The sequence below is a fragment of the Egretta garzetta genome, unplaced genomic scaffold (genome assembly GCF_000687185.1).
Source record: "Egretta garzetta isolate BGI_Z169 unplaced genomic scaffold, ASM68718v1 scaffold32, whole genome shotgun sequence".
Lineage (NCBI taxonomy): Eukaryota > Metazoa > Chordata > Aves > Pelecaniformes > Ardeidae > Egretta > Egretta garzetta.
This window is the reverse complement of record NW_009259035.1, coordinates 3,629,089-3,648,106: the sequence shown is the minus strand read 5'-3', so window position 1 is coordinate 3,648,106 and position 19,018 is coordinate 3,629,089. Positions and strand designations below refer to the sequence as shown.

The window sequence follows — 19,018 nt, the reverse complement described above, 5'->3', positions numbered from 1 at the left end:
CAAGATGTTAATTGGTATGTGGAAAAAAAGACACAATTAACTGTTCAATTCATCTCAGAAGCATTTTGTTCAGTGTCAGGTAGACCCGTATGGGCTTTCACTTAATATTCATTGGAGCTCTTCCTGAGCTATGCTTATAGCATTTCTTAAAGTACTAGAAGAATAGAAAGCATGGCCACACATCAGCTGTGGTCCAAAAGGACCACTAGAAAGCAAACCTACAAATATTTCCAGCAACTTTCCTAATTTGGCCATTCAAATCATCACACTTGTTCCTTATTTTTCTTAAAGGGCTTTCATGCTAAAATCCATAAAGAGCAGTGAAGCTATGATGACTGTAACACACCGTGCTTCCTTTGAGTGAGGGTTGTCAGAGGGCAACCAAGGGGAAGGAAGGTAGCAAGCAGATTATTTTCTTTTGCGGGACTCATCCACTGTAATGCTATGTAGCTTAACGTATCTAAGCAAAGCTTGGGCTGTTCACTCACCAAAAAGTCTCAATGTTGTTCTAAATTGTACAGCTACTTATTTCCTTCAAAAACAAAACACAAGCCAAGACATATAGTTGTAATGGTACTGCCTGCTCTCATCTGATACCACCACTGCTGACTGAATTTAACAAGTTCTTCCATAGCAATCTGCTCTAGCAGAACTTTCTTTCTCACTCCGAGTAAATCCTTCTTCCTTTCCAAGTCATTTTTAAAGAATTGATCAGCAAAATGCTAACTGTGTTCATCACCTAAGCTTGTAATATCTTTAATGTGTCTCCCAAACTGGAATGGCTGGCTACTCTCACATTGTGATGCAACCTCAAGCTGGTCCAAGCCTTTGAAAGGCCTTTTCCAGTAGTGAATTCTACAAGAGTGAGCAAAAAGCTCACTTGTTTTTTTCCCCCTGCTCTTCTGAATGGCTTTATCTAAAAAACAAAACTTTGAACTTAAAAGTTAAAATCATTCGATAACTTCACAAGTCAGAGAAGGGTCTCCCAGACCTCAGGAAAATCCCTCCAGCTTCACTGAGTCCTCCTTGTCTGACCCCTACTCACCACTGTATTTTCTCAATCTTCTTTCTGGAGCTAAATCACCAGTTCCCTGATGTGACTCCTCCCCCCAGTAGTCACTCAGACCTGCTCTCCCAGAGGACATTCAGCAGGCCAACTTTCCCTCCCTGCTGGCATGCCAGCCTCCTGCACACCCATCTGATCTCATTTAGAGGAACAAGATGCAGCCTTAGAGCCAACAAAACCTGTCTGATACAAGTATTAGTTATGGGGTGGAAAAAAAAAAAAAAAAGGAAACCAGTAACCCAACATAAAAAGGAATTTCTGAAGAAACGTTTCTTTGAAAATAAAGGTTCCTCAGCTTTAGGAGGGCATTTGTGGTTAAAACCCACAAAAAAAAAAAAATCTGCTATTAGAATACCAAATGCGCCCTGTCCTAGGTGTGTGGTGTTCAATCCCATTCCTGTTGGATTGCAGTTCCTGCTCTCCTTCCCTCCTACACCCCCGGGGACTCTACGAGTTCCTTGTCTCTATTGTTTTCCAGGCGAATGGTCAGACCTGAGGCCACGGCTGTTCATACATCTTTCTTCATGAAACTTCTTATATTTGAGAAAGCTTCCAACTTCCATTTTCACAACTGCTTGGCTACTCTGAGATCTTTTATCCTCACCTATCATCTTCTCCTACCCCCTGCCCTTATACAGGGTGGGGGGCAGAAGGCTCTGTTTAATCCTAGCATGGGGTGAGAAAACATGGGATGGAGAATCTCAAAAGTGTTCATACTACTGAAGGCACCTTAGATGCAGTTTGCACGTGACGTGAGAGGAAAGGCTGGAAAATCAGACTGAAAGCAGACTGGAGGGATGTCTGAGCATGACAGACTCTAAGCCCTACAAGAAACATCACACAAACAGCCATAAACTCTACCAGGAAAGGGCTCTTGGCTGGCCCTTAGGGTGGTCTATTTTGCAGGTGATACAAGTGACACCGTGCTGGCACATTGAGATAACAGCTCAGGGTAACCCCAAGATAAACCACAGAGAATAGCGGAGCACGTAGGTGTTGTTTTACTTTATCAGGATTGCAGTAGCTACATTCTCATAGGGGTACACTGACAGGCAGCAGCTTTTAGAGGAACTGAGGTTCATATTAAGACCAGAGGAAATAATGAAAAACATTCCTTTTGAAAAAAAATATTGTGAGGAACTCTTCCAAAATTTTCCCCCCAAACTACCCAGATCCCAGCACCCTGCACTAGCCATCAAGAGAGAAGTACCACCAGTACTCAGCTGTGGTCAGTCCTGCAAACATGAGGCAAAGATGGCTGGAGGCCCAGGCTGCAGGAAGGATGATGTGACTCCCCACCCCCAGCAAAGCACCAGCAACATGGCAGAGAAACCTGTGCAATACACCCTTGAGAAGATTATGGAGATGTCACGTGTGGGTTTCACATGGGAACTATGACGGTGAAAGTATAAGATCAATGCAACTAAGGTCTGGCTAGTAACCATGGCAGATGAACGCTACGCAGCCCAAAGGCCTAGCAGGAATTCTCCAGTGCCCAGACCTGATGGGCCTTCAGGGAAAAGCTGGAAATACCTGAGCTAGAAATCTTTATGCTGACTTTGCTGGAAAAAATGTACTAAAACTAAATTCAAGCTCTCCTATTTTCCAAGCCTAGTGAATACTTTTCTTACCGAGTTATATGTTTGAGGATTTGGGGGCCCAACATACTCTGAAGTTTAGAGGTTCTGACAAACATGGGTGATTTTGGCACTTGACTTCATGTTATGGCAAAATAAAATATCTGAGAATTTCTGGTTTTCACAGAAGTCCAGCAGCCCTACCAAGAAGGCCCAAGGCTTAGACATACAGGCTTGATATGCTTATTTTCAGCCACAACAGCAGCACAAGGAAAACAAAGTTCAGTCTCCACGGTAGATAAAGTGCTCTGTCTGTCTCCCCAGCAGAGATGCACTCACCAGAGCGTATTACAGATAGCCATCCTCCTCCGGCACCAGATTACTGAGATACTTCAAATTATAAAGAAATAGCCATGTAATATCTTATAATCAAACAGTCCACAAAAATAACTTAGTCTTGGAAGTTGGACTATCACAACCAACAAGTTGGGTCTTTTGTCTAGGACTCTAAAATACCACAAACTGGAAAGAAATGGTATTTTAGGCGTTTAAGCTATTTTAGGCATTCAGCACTGCAACCCCATTCTTCAGACACTGCTGAAATACCAGTATTACTAAACACTTGACAAATAGTTTAGACACGAATAAAATACAGCCTTACCCTAAAAATAAAGTTCCATAAGAGAATCAGATACTAATTACAGCTTCTATTTAATATCTAAATCAGGAAAATTAAATTCAATCTAATCAGAGATGTTAGAATTTTTTTTGGCACTTTAAATACCAATTTAAGAAGCAACAAGATTATTTGAACTGCTACAAATATGCCTAGTTTTATGCAAATGATAGAATAACTTCTTTCCACTTTAACCCACTATTTCTGAAGTTCTTGAAGCCCAGCCACTCTGAGGGTTACTCAACATCCAGACACATGGAATAAAAACCTGATAAAACTGACCAGTTAGTGTCAAAATTATTAACGTACAAGGAACACGTGTAGATGGGATCTAGATGCACCATCAAAATGTCAGGGGGAAAAGTTACTGAGGCCATGAACAGCTTTTCCATAAATTCTATATTATAAATCCATATATTCTTCTCTGACACTGGAACAGGGTAGGCAGGAACCACCAAAGTTTTATTTGTCCTTTCAAAACCAGAATGTAATTTCACTTGACCTGAATTTATAAACACATTGGAGTTATTGGTTTATATCCTGTATAATCTGTGTTGTCCCAGAAGCCAGATTATGAGATCAAATGGCTTTGTTCACCACGAATATCTGCAAATATAAACAATGAAACCATTATATTGAATCTTCACCGAATTAAAGGCCAAAAGGGACAGAGGTCCAGCATTATTCTACAATTATACATTTATTAAGCAACCATGCCAACAGTATGGTATCTGTGTGATGTGCTTTTAGGAAAACAGCACCATCCTAATGGAAAAGACACCAAACCAGGATTCATAAAACTTCTTTGCTACTTCTGCCTTTGGCATTGATACAACACAAAGCTGTGAGCAGGAAATAAATACAGACTTTGCTTATACTTTAGCTTACCCAGCAGAAGAACGGAGATATTGGTGATGCTCACCTGCTGCTATGAAACAGCAGAGAGCACATAAAACCACCCTGCTATTTAAATGCTATTTAAATCATGATAGTGCTTCCAATATTTCAGCAGCAAGTCACTAGCAATGATCATATTCAAAGCGCATGCCAAAGAACAGATGCTGCCACTGAATGGGCAGCATTATCTTTCCTGCGTGGATTGTCTGACAGTGGCACATATCCACACTGCACTGTGGAATCATCTTTCTAATAGATAAACTCCTTCTGCAGAAAAATCTGGCAAGCAACCTGTAGCACAGATGGCTCTGCTGCGGAGACACAGGACTGTTCATGTCTGGAACACAGGTGTTTCTCGCCCTGAATTTGCTAGCCAACCTGTTGCCCAGCCAGAAGACGCATTTCTATTTTTTATTTAAATTGGATGAGTCACAATCATTTCCACAAATGCAGAAAGCTGCCCATTATCACCAATATTAATTATGCTCCTTACTGATGAAAGCCAAAGTTACCACAAAGAGAGAGACCAATGCTAGAGCCAAAGTTGCTATCTCCTCTCCCAACTCATGTCATGTTTTCTTTTTTTAAACTGCACAGCCATCACTTCCACTCTACACATGTGTGCACAAGAACATAGTACCATTCTGCAGCCAGCTACTGAGCCTCAGCAATAGGGTTAAACCAGGCTGGAAATTTAAGTAAAACATTACCAAACATTCTCTTTTTAACCAAAATTGTGGCCGATTTAAGAGATTGTAAGTTGGCTTGGAAAGTCTAATAAACAAAGTACAAGGCAAGAAAAAATTATCAAAGACTCTGTTGGAAATGACCTTCCCTGACTACCCATACATAACCATGCCACCACAAGGCAGAGGTCTACCGGAAGGCCTCATGGTCCGCACCGCTAGTGCACAGAAGGTCCAAGACTGGACATACCAGACTGGCTGCAGCTGAGGTGCATGTGCAGAGCATCCTACCTGGGCAAGTGCAAGGCTCATGGCCTCCTAAGCTCTGAAGATCTGACTGATATATTCAAATGCAGGTACTCGGCATGACATGACTCAAGCTGAGATCTGAATTCAGGTGCCAGCTTTACCACAGACTTGTCATTGCTGTATCAGTTATTGTGGACCTGACCTAAGAACTTAGGAAATGAAGCGCAAGTCAAATTGAGTGCAAGCACCTAAACCCACACCATCATCTCATTGAACAATCTTTTTGATACTGGAGAAACCACAAGAAAAAGGTAAGTATCCTAAATGCTGTTGCAGAGCAGAGCTAAGCATCCTTCACAGCCCACGGGTCCTGTAGCTAAATCTCCTTAAATGACCAACCCGGCAGGAACACTCAGACCTCACCTAACACAAACAATAGCACCATTTAATGGAAAGCTCAGTAGCTGCGTGGCAGAAAATATGCACAGCCAGGTGGTAGGGAAAAGGAGCCAGTATTTTCAGGAGATCAGGAGAATTTAAAATCCGCAGTTTTCCTTGACACCAGATTACAGGAGAAATTGTGTCTTTGCTACCTTTTCACTGAGGTCTCTACGTTATATACATAATACACCTCGTTCAAGAAGATTCCTGACTTCCACAACCCGATCTTAATATAAAAAAATAAATGTGGTCTTTCCACAAGGGTTTTTATTATCACCAGATCAGATGTTCCTCTCACTTCTTTGTTCTCTCTGGCTCTACATAGCTTTCCTTTGCTATCTCTGTTTCTATGCAGAGGAATGATTTCAGGGGGAGCAGGTCCCCTAATCCGTCTTGGAGAAAGCCTAATGATCAGGACATCCTAGAACAAAATACACTGCTCAGGTAGCTCATATAGGAAAACCAGTATGTATATGCAGTAAAGATTTTCTAAGCCGTACAAAATGAACAGCAAATATTAAATAAACAACTCGCATGCTAAGTACCTCCTATACCCTTATTAAAAATGAGACATCTACAAGTTACAAGTAGATGCAAAGTTTCTAGAAAATTTTCATATCGCACTATGACCAGAAGAGAAAGATGGCACTATTCACCAATGGTAATAAATCAATCTATCCACCTCTATAATTGTATCTCACCTAAATTACAAGGCGCTCACTGTTACTCTGCACTTTGTTTATCTCAAATCTGGTTTACAGTCATGAGCTTATTCTCCCTCTGATACCGTTTCAGATCTGAGAACATTATCCTCACAGTAGCCAGATGATACATTCCAACTGATTCAGCTGTGGCAGCAAAGGTGAATGCACCTGTCATAAATATTCACTGGCCGATTTACACAAAAGACCACTTTATTTGTACAATTCATGAGAAAAGCCATTGTATAACAAATGACACTGTTCAAATTCTTATCAAGAAAGCTTTGTAAGTCAAGCGCAGTCATTCTTCCTTACACAATGATGGCTAACGTGACAGCAACTATTAATTATGGAAATGCACTGCACACAAGGGAGATGTGCAGCTCCAGCTGGACTCTGATGGTGTCACTGTTCTGCTTAAAGCCTTTAGGAAAGTGTTCGCGTTCCTGTGCATGCGTTGATATTTATTAACACAGTTAAGATCTAGACTGAGGAAAACAACAATTTAGCATGATGATTCAATAACAGTCCATCCTGCTTTCACAGCAGTGGGATTCCCTCTCATTAGTCAGCTTATATGTAATTCAGTGAACCTCCAAAGTAAAATAAACAAAAACCCCCACTGATGTAGCATATCAGCATTTTAGCATTTGGGGGCTGAGAGGGAGCAGTTACCTGAACTGTTTCAGCTGGATGATCCAACTTCAGAGAATACAGCAGTAGTTCAAACTTATAATAAGTAAATTTAAGCTCAAATGTTTAATTACATACGGAATCTCATTTATAGTATCAACATTTCTGGAACCTAGCAAGTAGGGATGATATTTCTTGGGGAAACTGAAAATTCATAAATGGTAAGAATGACTATTTTTTCCTCCCTTGCTTGCAATTTTCTGAAATTTCACACATGCAAAAAAAAAAGACAAGAATTTTTCTCAAAATTCTTAATATCATCCAGTTGAGAAAAGGGAAGAAAAATATGTATTTTTTTCTTTTTTTTTAAGATGTTTCCATTTCAAACTGTAATAAAACCAAGTAACTGCAATTTTGTTGTTTGATATGAACTATTGTGGCACTACTGAAATGTCTATGTCCATGTTTTAAAGGATCATCCAAATGTCATTTACATTAGTGGTTTTTGTTTTCATGCCATATATCAATTATTAGAGATTATCCTTTAAATAAAGAAAAATCAATATAGTCTTAAGTAGCTGAATCAATGCTGGGGGGGAGAGAATAACTTTTCCAGTTTTCAAATCCTGCATGACTTAAGTTTCCATCCTTACTGGTGATTGACATAAGATTTTTCCTTTGAGTTTCTCATTTTTTTAATTGGAAAGAAAAAAACCCACAAAGGATAAAAAAGCTAAATAAAACAGAAGCTAGAACTAATCCTTAAGGGTATCAGCTGCTACCTTAGCTTCTCAAAAATAGAAAGGGAGTAAGATTGTGATCACCCCTCATTCATGGAGGCTGACAAGCCAATAAAATCTATAATCACGTATTTTTGACAGTGTAACCTATTTTCTACCTCTTCATTCAATTTCTTTTTGACTACAGTTTGCATTAGAGATTTTCAAAAGGCTTTTAGGAGATGCCTCTGAGTATAACAATTTCTTGCAAAGAAATACATTTTCCTTGCCTAGTGCCTCCAAAGATGATAATGGCTTACAGTCTAGTGCTGTTTACCTTCAGCATTTACTCTCCTGTTAAAAATCACGACATACTTGAAAAATTATACTTAAACCCTATACAACTGTACAACAGAGCTCCATACCTCTGCCTAGATATAAGCCTTTATTTACTAGCAAGTAATTTATACTTCTGTCTGTATGATACACCAGATCTCCCTGTAGGTCCCTACTGCTCCCTATTGGTTTTCATAAGCATGAGGAGCCATGCAGGCCTTTCCAAGGAGGTGGTGGGAAACAGCGAAATGACTGTCCTTGCAGACTTCCTGGTAATAAACCAAGTATGACTGTGTGTGCTATGATTTTATTTAAGACAAATTATTCTCTGACTGTCCATCAATCTGCTCCTTAATAATTTTTTTTCGGTTGATTAAAAGTTTGCACTATAGGAACAGGAATATTTTATGAGTGGACTGGTGCTGTGAAGAACATAAGCTACAAAAGCAATGCTGATAAACTAAGATTTAGAAATACTGTAATAAATATTTTCTAGCTTTTTCCTGTCTCTTTGCTTCCTCATTTTCTTGACTGGTTAAAACTCTCAGAAGTTTTCTTTTCAATTTATGACACTACCTGACATTTACGATGTTATTATGCCTAACTCATGTCTTTTTTCCAATGGTGGTATAATTTCTTCCATTCAACATGCAAAGTACTTTGTTCAATACCTTCCTCTTTTGATAGCTGTTCATTTATTATTCAGCTGCCAAAATATCAGCTTAGAAACTCAATTTTAATACTTCTGGTAAGATATTAAAACAATGTGTTGAGAGTTGAAAAATACTTAGCAAACAGTAGTGGAGATCAGTGCAAGGTTCAGGTATTCAAATATTCTTAAAATAAGTCACTTACCTTCTGATGCTTGCAGACTGTGCACATACGAAAGACATCTCACACCTCTGCAAAACCTTGAGAGAGATAGCACCTCCTTTACAGCAATTACCCATTACACAGCTATTAGGAGAGCATCTACAGTTTTATTTTTACCACAGCACTGAAAGTCTAGATATAATAAAAAATTTGGTCTTGCTTCCTTACTAACACAACACAGATGGTTGTCAGGCCAAGCCTTTGAATACTTCATCAATTCCATCCTTAAAGACAGCAACATGAGCAAATGACAAACCCTCTCCTACCTTTCTACGTATTCACTTACAGCTCCTGGAATGCATTTCCCCAACTATTGCGTGGTTAAAAAACAGAAGCATGGCCATAGTTCCACCAAAGAAATTTTATGGAATAGTTCAGTTATGTCAGAAGTTGAATAGTTTTAGGGTCAACCAAAATATATATTCACTTTCCAGTGACAATGTCGACCAGCAAAAACAAGTTGTCACAGAAGTTCTTACAAACAGCTGCCAACTTGCAATATAATTAAGTGACACTCTAAAGTTACACAGATGAAAAATACACATTCCTTTCCTTATCTGGATGACATAATAAATACTAATGGGAAAAAAAAAATCAATAATAAGCTTGAATTAATTATATGTTTATTGAGGCACAGTGAAGTAAATGAGTACGGGAAGTTGGCAAAGAGCCAGATGAGTAATAAACAGTTTTAAGACTGTCTGGAGACAGACTTGAGGATATTATAGTCATCAGGCAGCTGAAAACAACCTCAGGGTAATTATAAGCATTTGCAATCGATTAAAGAGAGTATGATTCTTTTATGAATCTTTATTAAACCTGCATTAAAACTTTAAATTATTTGAAAATGTTATGGTTTCAAATACATCTTTGTCAGTGGTCATCATATATTTATTTCTGGAAAATGTGCACACAGGAAAGTGTCAATGGAATCACTTACTTTATGTTTTTTTAAGGAGATACTAGGAATCCAGAGCCCATACGTACAGTGCACAAGTAATCTGAAACCCCTGTAGGAACCGAGGAGCAAGAGGGGAGATCCATAAGAAAGTTTCTGCAAGGCAGATGCCCTCAAAGCTTTTTCCTGCTGCTAACCTGTTCCCTTCCTTTTCAGTGAAGTCTTGAAGTACCTCTTCAAACTCTATTTGCATCGGGAATGCCTCCTTTAGCCTCACAGAACAAATCCCCTTCACAGCCTTAAGACTTTTTTTGTTTCTTTTCTTTACAAAAGTTAAAATTAAATTACCACCGAAGGGAATAGCAAATATCCATTGCCAAATATATGTAGTATTAGTAGGAAGTTCAAAAATCTGTAAGCAAAATTATCTTAGTCCTGGAATCAGTAAATATGGCATAAATAAAGTGATTGTTGCATATCAAAGGCACACTGTGTTGAAAAACACAAGGTTGGGCCAGAAATTTGGACAAGGAAGTAGGGTTCCTTAACTTTTTTTTTTTTAATATAAAATACAGAAGGGTTTTAAAATATTACTGCCATCACTACAAAACAGAATAGGAAATAAGACAAAATTCATTCTCCAGAAACAATCTTATTCCCCCAGCCTTTCTAGATAAAGTGCAGAATATTTCTATCTGCTTTGGCACCAACAAAACATTAAAAATAAATGTTTTCAAACAGCCAGACTTTCTCCCTTTCATCTTAGAAATGCATAGATACCTACACTGTAAATTGCACAAAATTCACAATTATGTTCTTGCAATGATTGACTGGTTTCTTCATAAAGAATTTACTAGTACAGAAAAGTATCTATGCCTTCCTGGAAAATACAGCAAACTGTAAACTGGTTGAAGAGCAAGATATGAATAACAAAACCTTGCCCCTTGTTGATACATCACAGAGATAAAAACCAACAATATGCTGGGATTCTAGGTCAATTACTCGGCTTATATAGCCTGGGCTCACACATTCAGATCTCAAATGACTATATAATTTGTTTTCCTCTGTGACTGAATGTGTAAGGGTCTTTTTCATGTTACTGTTTGGGGACTGGCCATTGTCAGATGCCAGTCTGTGGGTGAGGCAGGATTTGCTGTGTCAAACTGCATTTTCATAGAATCATTTAGGTTGGAAAAGACCTTTAAGATCATTAAGTCCAACTGTTACCTAACACTGCCATTCCACCACTAAACCATGTCCCTAAGCACCTCATCTACCCATCTTTTAAATACCTCCAGGGATGATGAGGTCTCCCCTCAGCCTCCTCTTCTCCAGGCTAAACAACCCCAGTTCCCTCAGCTGCTCCTCATCAGACTTGTGCTCCATTTTCTTTGCTTTGACATTGAAACCATAAAGTAAAGATGTAATAACTTGGCAAAACTTGCTTAAAATGTTTACAGATGTCAATGGCTCTCTTTATAAATCTAAACTTTGCAGTTTCCAAAGATATAAGTCATACATTTATAGCATCCAGTCTGAAAATGCCTTCACTGAAAAGGGTGCTGATGGTCCTAATAAAGAGTTCAGACACTTAGTGGAGGAACTGCCCAGTCGCTACACTGGCTTATAAGGAGATGCACAGCTTCCCTCTGCAGCACAGCGATCCTGCAGTTTGAGCTGAGCAGGCAAGAATAAAAAGAGTAGGCGCTGATTTGGCTGCTTAAATGAAGTAAATTTGGCTTGTACATACCGTGTGGATAGTATTTTTAATAGCAGGTTGAGAAAGGCATCAATCTACTGCACAATTTTGCTGCATTTCATGCTGTCTACTCTTTAACTGTGCAAGAAGGCTGTCCTTAATGGAATTTGACAGAAGCATAGAATTGTCCTTGAACACTTTTAATATCCTCATATGAAATTTTCTTAAACAAAATCAGAATTCATGTCCTGGGTAGGCCTTTATCTTTTTTTTACCTTAAGGAACAAAACACACTGAATGCAAGGGGACTGATTGCATTATTTTCACTGGAGTTTGATCTAGATCATCCCAGCAGATGAGGGAAAATAAGACTCATTCTGGTTTTCACAAATTCATTTGAGTGTATACACTAAAGGTAAAGACACAATTATAGTAAATGAAATACAGGCAACCCCCCCCTAAGTCTGATCAAGTTAAAATATTCTTTATTTGCATCTCCTCACTCATTAACTCTTACTGTGTGTTAGCCTCACACCTGCTACTGGCAAGTCTCTGCCACTGACAAAAGGCTGCAGCTTTACCAAAATCTTTCACTAGTTAACTTAATTAAGTCAACAGCAGCAAAATACTTTTTTTGATTGTTATCAAGGTATCTTTTGTTTTGATTTGTGTTAGAATAGTCAGCCTACCTACAATTTTACTTGGAAAAAAACTACCAGTTAAAAACTTAGATATCATTTTAACATTTCTTCTATCTAAATGCTAAAACTGAATATACTTGTCTACTTACATTCAGAAAAGAATTTGGGAATTTTAAAAAAAAAATATAATGTTGGGGAACTCTTGGCCATGCAGAAAGATGCATTTCCAACTACAAACAATTCTCTAACTCTCTGATAATGAAAAGAAATCTACGATAAACTGGAAGATAAAAATCAAAAGCAATTCAAGTCAAAGGATTAAAAAACTGTGATATTGATAAATTGACACATAAATGGTTGCAGCCTCTTTTAAAGGTGCAGGGGATCTGATTTAGCACAGTGTTTACTTTGGATATGAGCCCAATTTTGCTGTAGGAAAATTTATTTTAAATACAAAAGACATCTTTCACAGAGTGAAATTATTACTGGAAATAATTTCAGTAATACAACTAAAGTATTTTGTTACAAATTGTTAAATTAAAGCACTACACAAAATATTTTCTTGGAAAGTATTGGAATTCTGCTGGTTGCTGGAACCAGTCAAACTACTTTCATGTTTTCTAACTTTCTAAAAGATGGCAACAAAGGGAAAAAAAATAAAGGATTAACACATATCGGAATCTATATCTCCATTACTTCTCAACCACCATTTACTGCTATGGAAACATCACTTAATGTTATGATACACACCCATCACCACATACAAAAAAACCCCACCAGGGCAAGAAATTGCTCTGTTTGCAAAAGTGTCAGTTCTGCAGAGGACTGTGCAGAACATAACAATAAACTCCTCCTACTGTGAATTTAATTCTAATGCAAGTGTTGATCTCCCACCTACTTTAATGTTTAATACAAAATGTTACATTAAAATGTCTAATATTAACTGCTGCATGTAGTTAAACTGAGCAAAGCTTCCAATCAGAATTTGATTTTAGGTCTGTATGAGCTGAGAAAAGAAATAAATCTCATACTGCGGCAGATCCTCTCAGCCAAGCTGAGGAATGGCACTGGGATCTTCCAGAGGGAATTGCAACCACCCTTAGCTGCACTGACACTTTGACCCACAGGATGGCTTACCCCTGGACCCCCACCCATGTCTGCATGCCCAGTCTTAACTTCTTTCTAAAACAGGCACAGAAGCTAATGGTAATATTCCCTTCTTCAAGCTCTTCTGGGGGTCTTGGGCCATCTCTCTTTTATAAAACCCAAACTGATGCTGCGATTTTTTTTTTTTTAAAGTATTTTGCATCTGTAAACCCATCTATAAATGAATTACTTTCTCAAACATCACAGAAACATGGAATAATTAGAGTTGGATGGGACTTCAGGAGGTCACATAGTCCAACCTCCTGCTCAAAGCAGGGTGAATATTGAATTCAGACTTCTCCCCTCTGTAATCCATTAACAAGTGATTCCAGCTCCTCTTTTCACTCCCTGAATTTCTCCACCCCTCCCTCTGTGCAAGCCCATCTTTGGTCAATACACAACATGGGAAGAGAAAATGTACACTGCTAACATACTGGAAATGCTTTGAGTATGTCAATAAAATAGCAAGAAAAAGGGAGGATGACATAATTTGTTAAGATTTATAATAAGATCCTGGCAAGATTGCTCTCTAGGGACTGCTAAGAAAATAGTGTCATCATGGGTACAAGGAAAACTACTGCCATACATCAAAAACTTGCTAAGAGAATTCAGAATGGGCAAAATACTGTATCAAGCCTAGTAATTTCACCTGAAACAGGGTAGTGAGGAATTAGAGAGGCATTCCAGTATGAGCAAGAAGAGAGATTGGAGAGACAGAGAACAACTCTCACAGTAATGGAAATAAACAAGAGAGTCCTTGGGTTAGAGATGGTGATCTGAAACTTCTGCTCCCTTGTTCCTTACACTAAAAGTGGAAGAGGAGACAGTCAATGAAATCAGCACCAGTTTTATAAAGAAACTGTAGGAAGCATAAAGAAAATATAGAAACTGCTTGCTGCCCTAGGATGGCAGCTGAAATCAAGGATTTAGCACAGTTTAAATAAACATTATACCTTTGCACAGATAATAGCCCTATTTAGAGCTGCAGGTTAACTCAAAACTCAGGCTGTGTTTAAAATCTGTCTATTCATTATATTAGTCCCAAACTATGCATACACACAAACAAACAAACAAAAGACAAAAAAACCCAACCCCAAACCCCACCCAAAATACCCAAACCACACAAATGGTTAGAAAGAGGACAGACTGCTCAGTATATACTAAATGAAGAATTTCTTTTTTTGCACCTTTTCCTGATGTGTGTCACAGTGATCAGAGACAGATTACCAATCTGTCTTGGCCAGTACGGCATTACTTGTAGACTACTGAAGTCAGAACGCCACAGAGGCTGCTGGTGAGACTTAATGACACATCTGGGGATGATGTGTCACTGAATGAGCTACTGGTCTGAAACTTATTCCTTGCAGGCAGGCATCTGTGTTACACAAGTCACACAATAATGAGATTCTTACCCAGAAATCAAGGACAAAATGACATGGGTTGCCTGAAATGCATTCTCAAATTAAAAAATGAATCATGAATAATTTAAAACTAGTATTTATGAATATAATTATTCAAAAATATTAATTATAAAATTTGTTTGAGGTTTTTAAGACCAAAAATACATGCAAAAAGATATCTTTTAGCTGGCAAGATAATGGTTGTCTTTTTAGGTACACCGGTACTTAAATCCACAAATTCATAAAACATGAACAAAACCACTCTTTGCTGCAAGCTTTCTGGATGGATTTTTATGTGTGTTCCTCAGCCTATGGCTGGTGGGTTTAGGTGCTGCTTTGTTATAAATAGGAACTCTCCTATTCATCATTTTCTATCTTTCTAATTTAAGAATTTATTATGTAGCCAGGGAACAAAAATCAATAACACCTGACCTGAATGAACCAGATATTATACACAGCAAATCGCTGAACTGAGCATTTTTCCATAACTTGAAGATTTAACTTTGAAAATAAGTTTTAAAATGTTCATCCAAACCAGTCATGATTACTTATGAATAATGGATGCATCTGAAGAAAACAGGTCTAGTTTCAAAGCAATTTTCCATAAAAAAAAGATCATAAAATTAGTTAGGTAATGCATCTATACTATAGAAATCTGTCCAGCTCTTCTCTCAGCCATAAAAAAATATCTGTACTGAACTCAGCTGAGTCACCCAGCCGGATGGCGCAGTCTTGTGATGCTGCTGCTGTCTGTGTCGCGCTTAGTCTATCAAAACCACCATCAATTAAGCACCTTCCAGGGATACTGAATAAACTAAAAAAGAAGGAACATCGTCTTCTCCAGGCCCTTCTCTTCAAGCTCTTTGCTCCATGGAAGTTCTCTCTGCAAGTTTGACATTTATGAACAGCAGCTCATTCTTGCTAGGGTCTCTGTCCTACATTCACCACTGCTTCCAGCCATCAAATATATGCCAACAAACAGGAGGGATTCACCAAGCAAGAAACAATTCTACAGAATGTAAATTCTTACACTTTGCCTCTTGAATTGTCATCTTATACTTCTATAGTCTAAAAAAAACCACGAGAGCTTGCTAAAAACTTTTATGCTTCATAAACACTGGCAGAACAGCAAGCCAGATAAGTCCTCCATTTACCAGCTAATGCTAATAAAAAAAATTATCAAATAAACCTGTAAACTTTGATGGATTTTAGAAATAGATTTCTCTGAGGTGCTGTGAAATGCTGACAGAACCATAAATGTTCACAAGCAAAATATAATCTATTGGAAGACTATAAACATGTAATGTGACTGCTTTCAACAGAATTATGGATTTGACAAAAATCACCCTGCTAAATAAATGCTTACCATAGTCGTTATCGTAAAAAATAATGAATTTCTGCCAGGCATATTCTGTGACCACCCTCAAGATGACATCATTTAAGTAGACAGGGGGGCGGACAGAGAGCGTGTAGTCATCGTTGCGGTTGCTCCTGGTGAGCCCACAGCCGCTCCTTGGCGTTCCTGCTGTTGAGCGCTGGATGAAGAGGTGAGGGATGTGCATAGCATCTGCCAGTGACTGCAGGGATCCTGCTGATGTGCAGCCAATGGAGCTGACAAGGGCCAGGATGCCTTGGTTCATCAGGTCGCAGGCTGTAAGAAAACACAGCAATATTCAAGGTGAGAACCATTCAGTGCTTAGGGCCTATTTTGCTGTGGAAATGCAGGCATTGGGAATTGAAACACAACAGGTTCAATCAAGTGAAATACAGGTAAAATTTTGCACATTGAGTAATTCAGACCTGAAATTCACTAAGATCGTATTCACTTTGACCTGTCTTGTAGTGAAAGCTGGAAGACTGCCCCATCCACCTTGCTCAGAAATGAACTGCCCCTTGAAAATGAGACCCACCCCTGGGCCTTCTGAGGAACAGTAAGAATTGATTCCAGCTACCGAATTAACATGACCACCCAAGGAGATAAGCACTCTTCAAAATCTACCACAACTCCATGAATAGGATCTTTGCATTATACAGAGAAAATTTGGACAAATAACAGCTCAGGCTTGCTGTCAACTTTTGATGACAACTGAATATAGTTACGTACATTAATTTGTCCAGGCAAAAACTGAGTTGCTTTTGGGTCTTGAGAGATTTATGAAATAATCTTAAGTAACTTATTCTTTTTCCTTTAAAAAAAAAAAAAAACAAAAAACAAAACCCCACAATCCCAAAAGCTAGTCTTATAAATAGCAAAATGTTTTCAAAATTCAGTGAACAGTGTATATACATTTACTCTCCTCACTTCTGTAAGAAAGGCATGAAGTTGTTTATGCAAAAAATAACACTTTGTAACTAAAGGTCCTGTTAATGAAGGCTGAGTTACAGCAGACAGTCTGAGGTACAATACCAATGACATCCACATTAATACCAAAGGTGTTTATCATGATTAATGTTAATGCAATCAATAAATATCAAAAGAATTAATAATGATTAGGTCTGTAATTTTGAAGGACTACTCTGTGAAATAAAGCAGAGTGAAGTGTTTATATTGGGTTTCTAACAGACTTAAGAGGTTGAAGGAAGAAACAACACGGGCTTGTAGCATAATTCCCCAGCGCACACCCAAGGCTAAGTTTTGAAATACTCAATTTGCCACTGCCAAAGCTACCTGTGCAGTTAATCTGCATTTACACATGTAAATTAGGTAGCAGGATGGTAAAGAGTAATATGTATTTACAAATGCATATCTAATACTAAACTGTGCAATTACTTATTTTGCAGGAATATTCTGCACACACAACAGGTGCAGTCAAAACCAAGAAACCCACATGTGAGAATATATTCCCCTAAAAATACGAAAACATATTTTAGTGCCAGACCTGTTGTCTCATATCATATGGCTCTTACTCACAGTGAGCAATGTTTTACTCCACAAACACTTATTGATCTCAGTGGGAATATTTACAGTGTGAGGAACGGGGTTCCACATTCAGGCCCACGTGGAGCTTGACTTTGCAGCCAAGGGACAGGACTGGAGGTCATGAATGCAGACAGCCACCTTCTCCTAAAGCCAGTGTATTTTTCTCATTAAGATACAGAGATCTGGAACATGCCACGGTGGATTCCCAGGGTGTACTGATACCGCTGAGTCTCTGTCGGATGGGAATGCTTCGGAAGTCCTTCATGCAGATAAATACGGGAGGGTGGGTGTTCCCACAGAGAGGTTTCAAATTGTTTTGGCTTAGGATAAAGTGTTCCCTCTGTATATACTCTGAATATATCTCAGCTTTTGGGCCAGCTTCTGGGCTTCAGGTTAAAGGTAATAAATTTTCAATAACCACAAGTATCCTTCTTCAGAAAAGTACCAAATATTGGACAAAAGAATTATCACAAGTTTCTAATATTCAGTACATTTCAAAACAATCTTATTAGCTATTCATCTTTTATGCTGCTTGTCTACATTCATCATCACTTTCAACAAAGATAAAAGGCTCATCAAGTTATCTTTTTAGGGAGATGCTGAATCTCTTTTCTGATACGGTTGTCCTGCACCAAGTACTGCAATATCTAGGTTGCATATCCCAGTGAGAATGCTACTACTTGAGAAACAAACTATTTTTACTAATATATCGATCAATTGATCAACAAAAACCTGTAGCTGTCTACATACCAATAGATATCCTTATAGCTAGATATCGATAGATGAATAAAATTTGTCATATTTTGCAAAAGCCTGCTTTTCATGAAATGAAAATTTAAGTCTACATGGCCCTGATGCCACCTGTTTGATTAAAATATGTAGCTTGACCCTCCAGTCTCTTAAACATGACTTTTAAAAATAGAGCAAATATACTGCGTTACGAAAATTGCTTGAAAATATCTAAATTTCCACGCAACCTTTCAGACTGAGAATAACCAGTATACTCCCTGTAACGCTACAAAGTGGGAAACATGCTTTTTGTGAAAATTGTTACTGAAACATGAAGGGGAAGAAAACAGCATGGAACATTTAGCTCCACAGGGCCAAATGCTAATACTGGAAAACAAACTGAATAAAGGATTAAAATCATCTCTCTTGACACTGCACTACATTTGTTACAATAGCCTCAGGACTGAAGTCGCCCATGTGGCTCTTTCTTCCATGATATGCTTATGAGAATCGTGTGTGCTGGATTGGGGCAATATGCACTTAATTATGCTCACAAATGGACCTTATTCTTGTACACTTAAAGACTATTTAATACATAGAGAATTAGCTGCTGGAGAAAGGGCTGTTATCTCAGAGGCAGCTTTTCTAGAAAATGAGTGCATGAGTTGCAGAGTTCGCCTCTGAGTCAGTCTAACCGGATTATTCTTTGAATAGAAATATAATTTCTTCAA

The 19,018-nt window shown here is 38.3% G+C and overlaps 1 protein-coding gene across 1 annotated transcript in view; it reads right to left on the bottom strand.

Annotated features, from left to right (window-relative positions):
* The window catches only part of GRID2 (glutamate ionotropic receptor delta type subunit 2), a 746,969-nt gene that overhangs the window by 295,574 nt on the left and 432,377 nt on the right, over nt 1–19,018 (bottom strand). Inside the window, 1 exon segment of the mRNA XM_009634848.1 lies at nt 16,005–16,289. Coding sequence (XP_009633143.1) covers nt 16,005–16,289 — 285 coding nt within the window.